The sequence below is a fragment of the Dunckerocampus dactyliophorus genome, chromosome 16 (assembly GCF_027744805.1).
Source record: "Dunckerocampus dactyliophorus isolate RoL2022-P2 chromosome 16, RoL_Ddac_1.1, whole genome shotgun sequence".
Taxonomy (NCBI): Eukaryota; Metazoa; Chordata; class Actinopteri; order Syngnathiformes; family Syngnathidae; genus Dunckerocampus; species Dunckerocampus dactyliophorus.
This window is the reverse complement of record NC_072834.1, coordinates 21,662,978-21,679,612: the sequence shown is the minus strand read 5'-3', so window position 1 is coordinate 21,679,612 and position 16,635 is coordinate 21,662,978. Positions and strand designations below refer to the sequence as shown.

At 42.0% G+C, this 16,635-nt stretch overlaps 1 protein-coding gene across 2 annotated transcripts in view; it reads left to right on the top strand.

Moving 5' to 3' along the window:
- fam222ba (family with sequence similarity 222 member Ba) overlaps positions 1-16,635 on the top strand; it is a 52,333-nt gene that overhangs the window by 23,723 nt on the left and 11,975 nt on the right. For both annotated transcript variants that reach the window (XM_054754176.1, XM_054754177.1), the window contains exon 2: positions 16,489-16,616. In XM_054754176.1, coding sequence (XP_054610151.1) covers positions 16,535-16,616 — 82 coding nt within the window. In that variant the 5' untranslated portion in view covers positions 16,489-16,534. The remainder of the gene's footprint in view (positions 1-16,488; positions 16,617-16,635) is intronic.

Genomic DNA, 16,635 nt, shown 5'->3' with positions numbered 1-16,635 from the left:
ATCGCGGTTAGTTGGTTCCAGACCCGACTGCGATAAGTGAATTTCCGCAAAGTAGGATTCCTTATTTATTTTTGTAATTAGACCATCGAAAACCTGTTTTAAGACCTTCTGAATGGGTTTTTGTTTATTATTAGAGCCCTCTAGACATTAAATAACACTCCTGTAGTCACTTTTACACTTGTATTACCCAATATAGTTGACATAATAATAGAAAATAAGACCTCTTAGACATAAATAACACGTGACATAGACTCACATGTTGGCAACATCAGCACACTTGGTGGCTGTTGCCTCATCAGTGTAACATTCCTGTGGCCTAGTGGCCAGTCTAGTAGGATACTACTGCAATGGCATAGTGAACATTTACACAGGAGCTGCTGTCAGCCACAACTCATGCCAGTTACAGGCACTCTCCACATTGCTAACCGTGCTAACACTCAGGAACTCTACAGTAGCTAGCTGACATCACACACACACGTCACTTCCCAGGCCCCGCCTCTTTAAGGCGCACACAACATCACAGATATTACGCTACATATGACATCTTTCAAATACCTTGTATTTGTGTTTTTGTTCATCTTGCCATTTTTATGATTGAAAATTCTTCATTTGGGCCAAGAATACGTACAATTTGCTTATATATGCATGTGTTTTGACTAATAGGCTGTATTCAACCACAAAACAGTGATCATTATAATTAATTAATGAAAGAGTGAGGGCGCGATGTAGCAAGGGACGACTGTAATATCAGATACAGCCCTAGGTGTAACTGTGTTCGTGTGCATTCATAATAGAGTGAAGACTTTATTACCCATTTAAAACACATTCCACACATGAAAAATACCTTGATAATCATTGAGAAGTTACTGTGTAATGATTTTCCCAAGTAAGACACGTTTGCTGTGTCACTAAATGGATACATTTGCAAATGATCTGCGACCTTCACTACTTGTCTTTTGCATCAGTTTCCACTCTTTGTTTTTGCCATTGAGTTTTTAAGTCACTTTTTGTGGGTTTCCGACTCACCATTACCACAGGTCACTGCTCTCTCACCCTCCTCCTGCCCCACAGGCCCTCCTCCGCTCTTGTTTGGAGGGTGGACCACTGTGCACTGAACAGACCCCAATTAGCAGGACTACCAGGCCTCCTGAAGGTCACTCCCAGAGCGTTGGTGTGAGAACAAAGGAGTTCTAGGAGGATAAGGAGAGGCCCTGAGTTAAGTGTCTTGAGATTCTCAGCTGGATTGTGAGCACAATAGCCACCCTTTTATTCACACAGCGAAATCTTTTTTTTTTTTTTCATGTTCTCCATATTAAGATGGTGCAGGATTTGTAGGAATTGACTCAGGTTATTGCTAAAGGTCAAACCTTCTTGGTGAATTGTCACAGTACACTTTGACCATATCTTCGAGAGCCATTTGTCATTAGCTCCAAAGTCCCCCGCTTCATCAGCCCACGTCTGGTGTCGGCTATCTCGGCCTGATTGATGGCGCTGTCCTTATTGCAGGCGACAGGGGTCGATGGTGCTCTGCTCAGTGCTGCTCAGTGCTTTAGACCTTTTGAGCATGCCTCATCAGTCTTGAATCACAGGATCACCGGTCGCTGGAGATTTGGGCGATGCACGAAAGAGAGAGAGCGGGATACGTACGGAAATGTTATCAGTGGAGCTAACTCTGTTACTCATATGACTGTACCCATCTCACAGGGAAGTGGGGATATATTATTTTGAGTTACGCATACATTCCCAAACTGTCTTGAGGTTCATTGTTAATTCAACTTTGAAATTCATTCCTACAGAGAAAAACAAAGACGTTTATGCATCAGACTAGTTTGACATGTCGGAGCCCATTGCTTTGGTTTGCACGTGACTTTCGGTTTTAAACCAATGCCTGTGAAGAAGTCATAATTCTGGTGCCATGACAACGCCGGTACACAACTGAGCACTTGTGTAGGCTCATAGTTAGGCAGACCGAGGGGCTCTGAGAGGATCAGATGTTCCCATGCACACACAGGGGTGAGATGTTTGCCATGCTTGGCCTGTGCTTGCCTGCCTTTCCATAGAGTCACCGTTGGGCTGACCCTTCCCTGATGCCCAGAGCCAGTGTCTGCTGTGGAAAGAGCCAACGGCTGAGAGGCAACCACAAACACACAGGAAGTGGCGGTGAGAGCCACAAATGTCCTGTGAGTTGCCAGACATCTCGCATAGAGAAAGATCATTTTTATTCGTGTGCTGGTCTGTTGGAGCAAGGGGGAGAAGTCTTTTGGTCTAGCTGGAGGCTAGACTGAATGTCAGCGCTGACACGAAGACGGCTGACCTTACCAACCTTTCGAAGGCACAGGAAGGGGGTGGATCATCATCTATTGAACAGGCACAGAACAGGATTTGGAATCAGCATTCGTGCTTTTAAAGCTGCATTTCAATGTTTAGCACAGTTCTCAATAAAACTCACCAGACCCGTAGGCGGTCAAAGGACTGTATGCAGCATAGTGTAGAATATCAGAAAGTTCAGATAAATCAGCAAATTATTTATGACTACAATCCATTTTGGTGCATTTAGCTCCTCTTTAGGGTGGTTTTGTATGTCAGCGCTCACACATTTCTGCCTTACAGGGCTGCTTTGACCCCCAACCCTCACTACCTATGGTTGGTCCATCTGTGCTCACAAGCAGACCAGTCCTGGTTAACTCAGGGTCAATAATATTCATTGGGGTAGAACATTTTTCACTTCATACGTCAATAGGAAAGGAGTAGAAACGCAAGAGGAGGTCTGTGGGGCATCTGTGTGTGTCTGTGTGGGAGAGAGACTTGTGGGAACAGCTGCATTGATAGTTTTGTTTACAGAGCACTCAAAGCTGAGATATAAGCTGCGGGAACACCTGGATAGAGGGGATATGGTACAAGAGACAGTGGTGGTGTCAGCTCTGCTGTTGGCTCTGTACCAAGAAAAATGTGCATCCACAGACAAACACTTCTGATGTGTGAGTAAAGCCTTGGTTCCCGATAAACAACACTTAACAAAGCGGTCTGCTTTCTTCCTTTAATCCCAGGCTCAATTTGTCACTGGGGTGTCCAATTTGTCATAAGCGCTTTGACTGAGCGAGGCAAAGTATGTGTGAGGAGGAGCGCAAAATGGATGCACCTGCTAACAAATTAAATCAAACCACTTCATCTTAATTGTGTCTTTACCGCTGCCAACACAGAGTTTTTCCTACTTACGCGGGAGGAGGGCTAGTCAGCTGTTTGGAACAGGCTCTGAAGTCTGGGCCCATTTCAGGGTTACACCTTTAAGGAATTTAAGGCAGGAAACATACTCGATGCTAGGAGTGTCATGGTCATCAGGTCAAAAATATTGGGTTCACGAGACGAGACGATATTTTTAGGGCTGCGACTAATGAATATTTGAATAACTGATTAATTGGTCGATTATTTTTTGATTAATCGATTAATCGGATTAAAAAAAACAAACAAATTTTTCATTTCCGCCTCTTTGTTCAGAAATAGATGATTTGAACTGACAGAGCAAATAAGTGCACAAACGGCAGGTTGCCGCTTCATTATTCTGTTCAAATAATGTTAAATAACAAAAAATGTGAATGTTTGTCAAATAGCCTCAGTAAAACAATACAATAAAAAATACAAACATGATCATTTTCTTAGCTTGTTCTTTCAATTAATGGAGTAATCAGATTGGCCATAGATGGTCCAAATGAACTCATTCAATATGTTTTTATGAACCCGAACACGCGAGAGCACAAGGTGGCAGAAGTGCATTTGACAATGGTTCTTTTGCACGTAAATACACACTCGACAGCAAGGAGGATTTGAGAGAGCGTAGAGGAGTGTAGTGTGCAGAAGTTTCTGACTAATGAGGAGAAGCGGCATAGGAAATGGATTTATTTAGAGTTATTTTGATGTAAAACAACCCTTTTTTGTGGTGTTTATGTTATGGTATAGTTGTTGAGATATTTAAGCTGCCACAAAAGCAAAAAAATTGTGTTAAAGTGAAAGTTATATTGAAATGTGTCTTTTTCGCAAAAAGCTGGTTTTCTCCCTTTTCTAGTTGGGAACTGGTCTTTTCCTGAAACTTACCTATGTTCTACTGCTGATTACTAAAGAACGCAAAAAGGTAGAAACAAACTTTTTTTGTGGTGTAAGATGGGAGTCCAATCTTTCTTTTGGTAGGTTCCATGTTTATATAGCCATAGAGCACAATATTCCGTGTGCCTTGAAGTATGTATGTATGTATATGTATGTATAGTACTTTATTAATCCCGCAGCAGGGAAATTCAGTTGTTACAGCAGCAAGCAAGATACGCATGTAAAGAATACATAGTGACACATGGTTCAAGTGGTGCAGGTGTAACAGTCTGCTGCTGAAGGAGCTGCTAAGGGAACCCACAGTGTCATGTAGCGGGTGAGAGGTGTTGTCCATGATGGATGTCAGCTTAGCCCACAGTCTTCTCTCCCCCACTTCCTCCACGGAGTCCAGAGGACCGTCCAGGACAGAGCTCAATCAAAAGGGGTTGAGTTTTGAGAAGTCTCTGGGATCGAAGGAGTTGATATGAAGCAAACACCTACCGTTAGTGGTTTGGTCCGCAACATGTCGGAAAAGAGGCAAAAATGCCTGTTTTCCAAAGTCAAAGCTGATATGTGTGAATATCTTCTTTTGGCTAAAACACAAAGATAATAGGTCTGCTTTCATGGATGAGTAAGGAAATAAAAAAATAAAAAAATCACATATTACAGGCTGAAATCAGAGGATAATTACATATTTAAAAAAAAAAAAAAAAGGTTAATCGATTACCAAAATAGTTGTTGATTAATTGGGTAATAGATTAACATTAGATTAATTGTTGCAGCTCTAGATATTTTAACACTACTTTTAAGAAAACATCATTGGCAAAATATGGGATTGGACGAACAGGCTTTTTTAATTCAACTGAATCTCTTTAAATTTAGTGGGTGTGGCTTAAATACCGGTGCACTGCATAGTCTGGAAGTAATAGTAATAATACAGTAATACATTTGAAAAGTGTACTTTTGGATCACCCTGTATACGGTTTTTAGAGAAAATACTTGGTATTTTAGATCCCTTCCATTCGCCAGTACTGCAGTTATACAGTTTGTATCAGAGCGGTCACGTTCACCTAAACAATTTTATGAAACTCCCTTCTGAATATCATGATTATATCTCGCAGCCTCTCACACGCGCACGCTCAGATGACAGATTGACAGGCAGCGTGATGTCTTATCACTGATGTTCTTGTAAGTATGCCCTACGCCAAACACATGACTCACCCCATTGTTGTCTGCTGTGACTTGGGGATATGTGATGGTCACTGTGATGGTGCTGCAACGCCAAACAGATGAAAGGGGCAGTGATGCTCACGTGTTCAAGCGCTCAAGATTTGTGCTATCTTATGGTTACCAGAAGTCGGAAGACTGTCTAAAAGATAACCAAGCATTTTGATATTGGCTCTACATAGGTTACATGTATTTGGCAACAGTTCTCGGGACAGGCATTTGAAAACTTTCAGTCACAGACTATTCCCAGTCACTGGTTATTGTTGCCGATCTATAACGCTTTGAATAAAATAATGCATTTACTAAAATATGTGCCAAAATCACTCCAGTATCCTTGTTGTACCTTACATTAAGGGATCTGATAATATTCGGACCCAATAACATAAAAGGCTGCCATTCATCATTTTAAATGAAACATACAAAAGAAGGGTTACCATTGAATTAGGGGATTGTAGTAATTTGCTGAATGAGATTCATCAACGTTTCACCTATTGGAAATACTTGGAAAGAGTAATCACCCGCTCTGCACCAGTTAAGGCTATCAAAGAAGACGGTTCAATTATTGGGAGACGATGGAATTTGTTGAATTGTACTTCTATGTTGGAACGACTACAAACGTTATGATTATTTTGATTTTATTCAACATTTCAGCCACTATTTGAGGGGAAAAATGGCATCCAGATGAGATTTGCAAATCATACTGGATTCCAACATCACAATCTGCATATTTTCTCAAAGTCGTCGCCTTTGAGACCCGTTTTCAAATGTTTGTGCTTCTAGGTTGCAAATACAAGCCTGTTCGGTCCCTTGTGATTAGTCTGGACTATCCAACCTGGGATTATTTTCAGCATTGTGTCATTTCATGGGTTAATCGATGTTTACGTTGGGTAAATCGGTCTCGGTCTGCTGTTCTTTTCTTTTTTTTTTTCTTCTCAGTGTCACATTCCCCCCCCCCCCCCCCCCCCCCCCCCCCCCCCCCCCCCCCCCCCCCCCCCCCCCTCTAAAGTGGTTTCTGTCATGTCAGAGTAAACTGACCGTTTCTTCACTGAGCTCCTGGCTGCACTCCGGATGGATTTGCTGCAGATAAATAAATAACCGGGCTGGCACCCCTCACTTTGCATCCACACTGCATTTCATCAGGTGTAAACATGTCTGTCAAACGTCACAGCTAGGGGGCCTGTGCATTTTTTGGCATTCATGACACCAAGCGCTTCAGAGTCTGCCAACCCGACCTTGGCCAGACTACGCATGACTGAACACACTTTCCTCCATCTTCTACATTTTTAGAACTCTTTAGGAAGCTGAGTGGGCTTAAGTGGCCCGCTTGTGGATCTGGGCCCAAGGACCTCAGCTGGCTGTCCTAGCATCGGCATCGAGGGGGTGGGTTAATGGTCCTAAAATGGCTCTAGCCTTGATAAAAAGCTGGGCCAAGCTACTCACTGCAACTCATCCTGTTGTTCATTTCGGTGAGTCCTCAATACCATCCGAATAGTTGGGTCCGCAGGATTTAATTAGGACAAGACGGAAGAATAAGTTGAGGCGCCTCTTTTATCAAATGTCTCTCAAAAGCAGCTGTTCCAATGCGACATGTACTGTATTTAGTCAACAGATAATGTCTTTAATTATCTCTTTGTTGCAGGGAATTTTCACCTCATACTGGCTGAAGCCTAGCAGTTTCACATTGCCATTCACTCCCACAAGAGTGTTTTACACAGAGCCTCGTAACTTTATAAACCTTTTGTCATTTCACAGTCATTTGGTTTATACAGTATGTTTCTTTTAGTGTTGTCATTTGTTGGCTCTACTCGCTGTGATGATTGTGAACAACTCTATGGATGTGCTGTGGTCATCAGAATGTCTGAGTGCAAGATCCTGAAATGGGTTGTCTTTAGGGCTCCAACAATTAATCCAATTAATCGACAATATTGTGGTATCCGATTAATCTTTTCTTTATTTAAAAATGGACCGTATTTTCCGGACTATAAGTCACACTTTTTTTTCATGGTTTGGCTGGTCTGGCGACTTGTACGTTGAAGCGGCTTATGTTTTTTTTTTTCCACACTGACAGCCACGAGAGGGTCTTCTACTCTTGTGTGCCAATATTATATAGTACAAGTGTAATGTTGTTACACTTCAATGCCCCTAGATGGCACTAATGTGTTGCTGTCAGTTGTGTTGTCGCTATGCTAGAGACAGGATGTTGCCACCTGATCTGAAATCAAGCCACCCAAACAGCCAGTATCTCCTACTCCTATCACTCCTGTACCAGGGAAAATTTACAATGTAAACATCAACTAAAGACAATATGTATAGAGGCAGTACGAGAACGATGAAGTCATCGACCCACCACTGTCTCGTTGCCGTCACGTGACCAGCAGTGAGCTTTGACGAAAAGTCAACGTAGTATCTGAATATTTCGACGGACATGACTCACCTCAGTCGAAATTCTTCTGATATTTTGTTGTCTTATACTCCATAATGACCCCAGAAGTAATTCTACTTCTCGTAAGCGGAAGACGGACTTATGCGCATCCGTTCTTCCTTCTTCTATGGTTTGGAGTGTCACATGGTTCCGTCTGCGTGCCTGTTCACAGCGCCACACGGTGCTTATAAAGACAACTGAGAAAGACGGACAACAATGCCCCCAAAAAGAAAATTATATTCTGCAGATTACAAGTTGCAGGTTGTAAAATATGCAGCCCAAAATGCTGATCGAGCAGCAGAAAGAAAGTTTGGAGTGAACGAGAAACTTTTGAGGGACTGGCTAAAAGCGGAGGATACTCTAACTACAGTGAAGGAAACAAAAAAGGTAATCGCAGGCTAAAAGCTAGACGGACACAACTAGAGGAACAAGTTCACAAATGGGTGCTTGAACAACATGCTGCCGGGAGAGGCTTGTCAGCAGTGCAGTTACGGCGCCACGCCCAGGTAGGGGCCAAACGGATGAATATAGATGACTTTGCAGGTTGTTTTAATATGCAATGTTTAACTTAGCACCTATTCACGTTACGTTAGCCGACCCCTATTTAGCCTGTTGTTGTCCATTTTATTGGTATGGCTATAACTTTACTGTCAAGATGAAATGTCTGTTCTTGGTCTCTGATTTTATAAAATAAATTTCCTCCCAAAAATGCTACTTATAGTCCAGTTCGACTTAAATGTTTTTTACCTCTTCGTTGTGCATTTTTGGTTGGTGCAACTTACACTCCAGAGTGACTTGTAGTGCACAAAATACAGTAAATATTGTCTAGGTTCAGCCTCGCAAATGTGAATGTTGTTTATTTCCTTAGTCATCCATGAAAGCAGACCTATTGTCGTTGTGTTTTAGGCAAAACAAGATATTCACACACACATCAGCATTGACTTTGGAAAACAGTGATTGAGATTTTTGCCTCTTTTCTGATACAGTATGTCGCAAACCAACCCACTGTTTGTATTTGGTTCATAGTGATTTGGTCCGTGCAGGGCCTAACCGATTACTCGATTAAACGAAACAACAAGCTTCAGATTAATCGACTAAGAAAATAATCGTTAGTTGCAGCCCTCGTTGTCTTAGGGCAGGAATGTCCAAAGTGCGGCCCTGGGGCCATTTGCAGCCAGCAGCTGTTTATTTATTGGCCCCGTGGCACACACAAAATACAATTAATCAAGAAAATGATTTTTAAAAAACTGCCAAAATGAGAATAACCACAGTAATTTTACGAGAATAAAGTTGAAATATTAGGAGAATAAAATTATAATATTATGAGAATTACATAATATTATGAGGAAAAACATAGTTACTGAAATAAAAATAGATAATATATATGCAATTCAAATAAAATGTATTAAAATTACAGTTGAAATATGAAATACAAAATAAAATATTTTCTCAAGTTGTCGTAATATGTAAAGCAAACAAAAACAAAGAATAAATAATTTAAAAAAGTGTGTGCAGATATAATATTGCGAGAATAAAATAAAATATTCCCGGACTAAAGTCAGAACATTACAAAAAATGTAAATGTTGAAATATTTGGGGGAAAAAAACAACAGTAGAAATGGAAACACGAGCAAAAAAGTGTAATGTAAGAAGAAAAACTTTATACAAATAATATTAGGGGTGTCACCACATTGCTAATGCGCAGGCTGTGGGAGCACGGCAGGGAGACTAGAGACGGCCACAGCTGCATAGCATGCTAGCGATCTAACTAGTTAGCCTCCAATTCATTCTAAACTTAAGAAAGGGTTTCAAATGGAGTGGGGAAGAAAGACAAAGTAAGAAGCCAAAAACCACTTCCACACGGAATAGGAGGACAACTTTTTTCCCACTCTACGATGTCGGACACATCATCAATGTTTTGTGTCATAACTGATGCCTAGTGGCCAGAATAGTACATACAGGTATAACTTGTATTTCAATATTTTTTGGTTAATAATGAGCCATAGTCAACCACGAAACAGCGATCATTTATTAATGAATTACCATGAGAGAGTGAGGAAGCGATAGTCAAAGTAGCGAGGCACGACTGTATTCATCAGAATAGAATTGGGACAAGCAACTATGTTGGCTCCTCAGTGTCATTGCAGGCCAGCAAGCGGCCAGAAACGAGAGGGGGTAATCCAGCCCAAGTCCAGCACGGTACAAATGGTCTCGTGTGAGTTCGGCCCCTGACATTTTCACTGCTTCACGGCCTTCTACTCGCAGCTAGCAATTCCTTTTCAAACACTTTTGTTTGGAAAGCCAGACAATGGTCATCTCAATGTGTTATTTCTTGCTAACATGCTCAAAAGCCAAAGCTCTGTCCTCGTTCTTTTGACAGAATGCTTGAGCATTCATGAGTAAAAAAGAAAAAAACCCTTTCCTCCTGCTCCTTTTCTTTCTTTACTTCCTATTCACACAGCCGGCTGGCAAGAAAAGTAATTTCTCTCTCTGCCCCTGAGAGAATCCACACACTGAAGTTGCATTGAATTTCTACTTTTTTCTTGGCTCTATTTCAGACTCATAACCTGGGGGTAAACATGCAATTCCCCACCACTCTTCTCTCCAGCAGCAGTTAGTACAAGCACTGAACAACATGGTGACTTGGTTGTCCTAATTACTTTTGCTTTAATTGGTAAGGAAAGCTGCAAATATTGCACCAAAGATGCAACTTTTTGTTGTTTTTCTTCATGGCTCTACGTGTGCTTACCACTAACTTTATTTTGCTCGCCTTATTTAGAAATGCTGGTGGACTTTTCTGTTTGATTTCCTGTGTCATGATTGTGACAGTTGGAGTCAGCTGGTCTTATTTCCTAAATGACTTCCACCTTTGGTGTTCCTTCTCGTTTTTAACTACCGGTACTTCATTTTTCTTCTTCTTTACTTTCAGAAAATAGGTCAGCTTTTATGGGAAGAGTTTGACACAGCGCAAGACATCCCTACTTTGTTGTCTCACATTTTATTTGGCGAAAATGCAAGCCCCACAGTTATTTTGCATGATAGTATTGTTGTGCAGTGGCGACTTGCCGACTCGTCTAATACTCTGAGAACCATGTGTCTGCTGTCTGCACCAGGCTGATAGTGTGAGATGCCTGGCTAAACTCCACTGAACCCGTCCTTGCTCCACAGGTCTGATCAGCAGGCTCAGGGACAGGACAGAACGGGCTGTGTCTCTGCATCACAAAGGCTGCTAAGCCTCCTGTTTGTCTGTAGGGGCTGATGGCTGGAGGGCTCAGACCAGACAGAGCCCCCTGCCTGGTGGTCATAGGGCAGTCCATAACAAGAAGAAGCCTGCAGCCAAGCCAGTCAAGTGCTGACTACCTCCTGCAGAGAGGTGCCAGAGACAGCTCAGCCCGTCTGGACTCTGGATCTGTGTCAGTGACATTGCCATAATATTGGGAACACCTCCCAGTGTAGCCTGGTCAAGTTGTGAAAAGCTGTGAAAACAAAAGTCACACCATGGTTCCAAACTGTACTATGGAGAGCTGAACAGTACTTTACCACATGATGGGAGCAACTAAATGAACATAAAGGTGTGTAACGACAAGCTTCAGATTAATCAACTAAATAATCGTTAGTTGCAGACCTAGTTGTCTTAGGGCAGGGGTGTCCAAATTGCGGCCCGCAGCGTTTTTTTTTTTTTTATTGACCTGCTGCACATTCTAACAATATAATTTAATATAACAAGAAAACTACAAAAAATTTTAAAATCAACAGCATTTTTACAAGAAACAGGTCAAAGTATACATTTTTCTTTTACGAGAATAACATAACATGAGGAAAAATAATGTAATTTTAGCAGCATAAAGATGAACTATGAAAGATTTTTTTATCGTAATATTGGTTATATATGGAAATGAATAAAGTTGACATTTTTGGAAAATTAATTTACGGAAAAAGTTATAATATTATGAGAATAAAGTATAGTAATAAAGTCATAATTACCAGATGAAAATTTACCAGTTAAGTTGAAATAGAAAAGAAAAACAAACAAAAAGAAATGCAAAACACGGCTGTAATTTTACAAGAATAAAGTCAAAATATTAAGAGAAAAAAGTTGTAGAATACGAGGAAAAAAAGTCACAATTTTATGGGAGTCTGCTTTTTCACATATTACAAAGCTGAGATGCAGGTTTTTGTTGAAATACATTGGTGCCTTGGTTAACGTCATTAATCCATTTGAGAAGGTCAGACTCAAACCAAAACATATTCTAACCAAGGCAATAATGTAAATTCAATGAATGCGTTCCAGACACCCAGAAATTTTAACACAATCATTTGAGAAATGAGCATTTAACGTAATTTTACCTGTAGTGGCCACCTGTGGACAGAAAACAACCATATAGCAGCAATTTGCTAACAAAACAAACATAGTACTGCTGTCATATTTGACAAATATAGAGTAGATAAAAGAATGTAGTTAAATTGCATCCTGACTGCACCTATGTATGAGGAGGGAGAACTCGACATTTTATGAGTTGTGAAAATGTCCCACTTCCTAGATAAATAACCGAGAATGAACGTCCTGCAGTTACCAACATATGTTAGTCTAAAACTCCTTTTTAAGCTGTAAAATTTGGTGGTCTTGTGACCTTGTCTCGGTGCCCATCGCCTTCGGTCCATGTGTTTGTTACGTTGTGTATCTCTCTATGGCAGCAGCAACTCTGATATAAACAAACGCTGTTGCCCTAAAAATGGCGCCCGCGGCCCATAATGCATCGCACGATCACGTGCAGCAAGTATCGCGAGATTCGTCTGGGGCGCATGATCCAAGATGGCAGCGTAAACAAACCATATTGCATAGTAACCAAGCGGGTGAACACAAACCAAGACAACATTTTAGCAAAAATTTGGGATGTTCACCGAAAACCGCACGAACCAGGCCGGACGTTAACCGAGGTACCACTGCATCCTTTCATTTTTCAGAATGTGGCCCTAAAAGACTGGTTGCTAATAATAATACATTGGGCTGTGCTTTTGATAATAATGTTTTGTGTAGTGACCCCCTGTGCCATTTGTTGCTAGCATGCAAATAGAAACTTAATAGATACTTAGCATGTTAGCATTTGTCCTGTTTTCATACACTTAGCCTGCCAGCTACAGCGTTTCAGTCGAGCGTCCGCAGGATTTGACAGCGAGTGCAGCATCGCAGTTCGCGTCATCTTTGACAGTATTTACACGCAATTTCTCCCAAAATTTGACCTTTCTGGTTAATAACTACCACCTTGCACAATAGTAATAGACCGACTTGACATAAGCCCCATTGTTAGGAAGTTGCAGCCGTGCAGCCTTCTGTAATGAAGTGATGCCACACATAAATGGGTGGAAGCCAGAATGCCTTAGAGCTGTGTGAGTGCAGGTCAGCACAGGGGAGGCAGGGGGGAATCGTGCCCAAGCTTGGCACTGGTGAAATGGCAGTGGGTGTGGGTGTGCGTGTGTGCGCGCCCTAAATGCACAAGTAGCTTTGACAGTGGTGCTGGTACGGACAGTTGGGATTCCCTTCCCTCCTCTCTCTGCACTGTAAGGCAGCGTGTCATCTGGGGCATTACCATAGGCTGACCTTTGCCGCCACACTCCTCACTGCATCGTTTTCTGACATTCAGGGGCACTGTGGGTGACACAAGAAGGGGGTGGATTGACGGCAGGGTGGCTGTTCCTCACGTGTAGTGGGTTGATGTCTGTATGTTTTTATATAAAAAAAAAAAAGGGCGTACTTCCATGAACCCGTTCATATTGTGCTGGGCTTGACCGTGATTCCCCCCGGCTCTACTGGCCTCCAGTGCTCACCCTGAGCGTTCGATCAGCCCATCTTTTTTGCCATTACAGTCATCCCTCGTTTATCACGGTTAATTGGCTCCAGACCCGGCAGTGATAAGTGAAGTAGGAATCCTTATTTATAAATGGAATATTTTTGTAATTCAGGCATAGAAAACCTGACCTTTTAAATGTGGTCTTTAGCATTATTAGAGCCCTGTAGACATGAAATAACATCCCTATAGTCCCTTTTATACTATTACCAAATATAGTCAACATAATAATCGAAAATAAGATGTATTAAACATAAATAAGACATTCATGTACATAGAACCGAGGTACCACTGTATTTGTATTTTTGTTCATTTAGCCATTTTTTATGATTGGAAATGCTTAATTTGGGCATACAATTTGCTTATATATGCGTATATTTTGAAGTTTTGCCAATAACCGTGATCATTTAATAATTAATACATTTTTGAAGTGAGGGAGCCATGTTTGAACCGTGATGTAGCCAGGGACGACTGCATTTCCACAGTGCTTTTATTTTTTTTTATTTTTTAAGACATTTATAAATCTAGAGTCCTACGCAGAACACACAACCTCATCAAGGACAGCACACATCCACAACACTCATTATTCACACTCCTACCATCAGGCAGACGCTACAGGAGTTTGAAGTCCAGGACCACAAGGCTGGCAAACAGCTTTTACCCACAGGCCATCAGGCTCCTCAACGAAGCACTCGCACACGCCGCACGCACACACTCATAGCACTTTATTTATTGATTTATTTATTTATTTGTTTGTATTATTTGCTTGTATTAATGTCTCTTCTGTTGTTGTTGCTTAATTTATTGGTATATATGTTTATGTGTTTATGTTTCTTATGTTCTTATTCTTTCATTTGTTTTATTTCTTTTCTTGGGAGAATGAACAGAATAAGATTTTCATTGCATGGTATAACTGTTGTTTTACTATGCACATGACAATAAAACTCTCTTGTATCTTGTATCTTGTATCTTGCTGTGTTACTGCACTTTCCCTGACTTTGTCTATTATTTCCATTCACATTTTCATGCGTTCTGATTATTTTTATTGTGTAAGGAGGCAGCTGTCATTAATAATCTGAAAAATATAATATGCCTTTATTATGTCTCCAAAGGTACTGTGCTGGGGGTTTTGACTTGTATGATTTTGATTATTTCTATTTATTTCTGTTATGAATTGAGTCTGTTATCATTAAGAACTTGCGAGGAGCAATCCAAGCAGTCATTCTATGACTCGGCTATGTGCATGTGCATTCGTATGCAGTCATGTTGTGACCTGGTCCACCTCTTCCAACTACGACGCGGATCACAGCACTCACACTAACCAAACTCACCGGACTTCAGGCGTGAAGTCGGCCAAAGTACAGTGCGATTGGCCCTGGTGTCTTATTTGCCACCGCATCAATCCAACAGGCTTGTTGCCGTTTTCAGTTTTGAAAGCCAGAGCAAAGGCGGTGTTGTATCTGATGAGTTTTTTCCCCATCCCAGGGCCCCGGTTGTTGTCAGAGAGATTGCTGTTATCTTTATGTGAAATCTTGGCACCCTGATAAATGAGAGCTGGAAATCCTGCCTGCTGACATCAAGGCTCTGTGTACCTAAACTCCTTCCAAGGCTGAGGGAAAAGAATAACACATCAGACCAATTAAAGTTAATGTATGGTGACACAGTGAATCGAGAGCAGGGATTGCTGCCATATGGTGGTCCAAGCTGTAAATCAGAAAGCCGGGGAGGGGAAAAAGTAGGAGGCTCAGGGTGCAACTGCTCCAACCAACATCCTCGCATCTAGCCCAAGACTGCAGCTACACCGCCCACCAATCTAGCATTTACTCCCTATCCTCTGACACCCACCCCCACCCTGCTGCCATGCCCCTGCAGCACCCCAGGGTGCAACGCCCTCAGGTATCTGTGTAGACGTTGGCAGCTTCATTAAGGCTTTTTTTCCCCTCTTCTTGCTGGGGGGATTTAAATGAGCTGTCGTCGTGACCTTTTTGAGCTCCTGCTTTTAAAAGAAGTTCAGCTCCCCCCCAACCCACAATAACCCCACATCCAGAAACCTGCCACCTGCCCTGTCTATCTTTCCACCTCTCTGTCTCACTTTGTCACCCTTCCCTCTTCGTGTCTCCTTTCCCTGCAGGAGGAGAGACACTTTAAGCCATCACCCTGTGGCAGACAGGCATGCCAAGGCTGTTTTGTGGGTAATTGCCACCCTCATAGAAGCTGTTTGTCTCTGATTCCACGCAGTAAAAGCAGAGGGCACCGAATCTTTAGACTTAATTTGCTCCCTGACTGTTCTTTAGTGCTGATTAAGCAAGCATCTGTGTTGTTTGGCGTACAGCAGTAAGCCAAGTGGAGCATGGCTAACGTTTTCTCCCTCTCTATTACATCGGGGTTATTGCACAGAGTGGCAGGCATTTATTGAAGCGGCAGCTTCATTTATTCATTTCGTTTCACTCCACCTTGAACCAGCCCCATTGTCTTAATGCCTCCAAAACAAATGCCTGTGAGACTGCGGTATCGATCAGAGACTACCTCGTCAGCGCCAGGTCTCTTGAGTGTGTCCTTTTCAAGTGTACAGGAGTCATTAATTTGCTCTGCTGTGGTCTTGAGGGAACAAAGTGCGGGTAGCAAGGTCCTACAAGATGACTAACATGCTGTGCGAGGAAGTGGAGGGGTTTCATTTGAAGCCACCAGCCCCTCGGGCTGGTTTTACTTCAGGGGTTTGATGTTTAATTCAAGTCGTTGGTGACATCAAATGTCACCTCACCTGATGCTCCAGGTGTGAATCAGCGTGTAATGGAACTATGACTTCCTAAGGTGTTTTGCCTGTGATGATAAATTCTTGTAATCAGTACTGCTTCTGTGTCCCTAAGCAAACTAACCATCCACTTTTCTTTTTTTTTTTTTACTTTCTCTCGACAGTGTAAGGAGAAGTGTGTGTCCCATGTTGCATTAGTGTCTGTGTGAAATGCTGGCCTGTCTGCCAGGGCCAGGTGACCTCCCCCTCCAGCTTCTCCCCCACACGCAGATGAACACTGGACCTCAGAAATGTAAGTAGTGAGCAGTGGA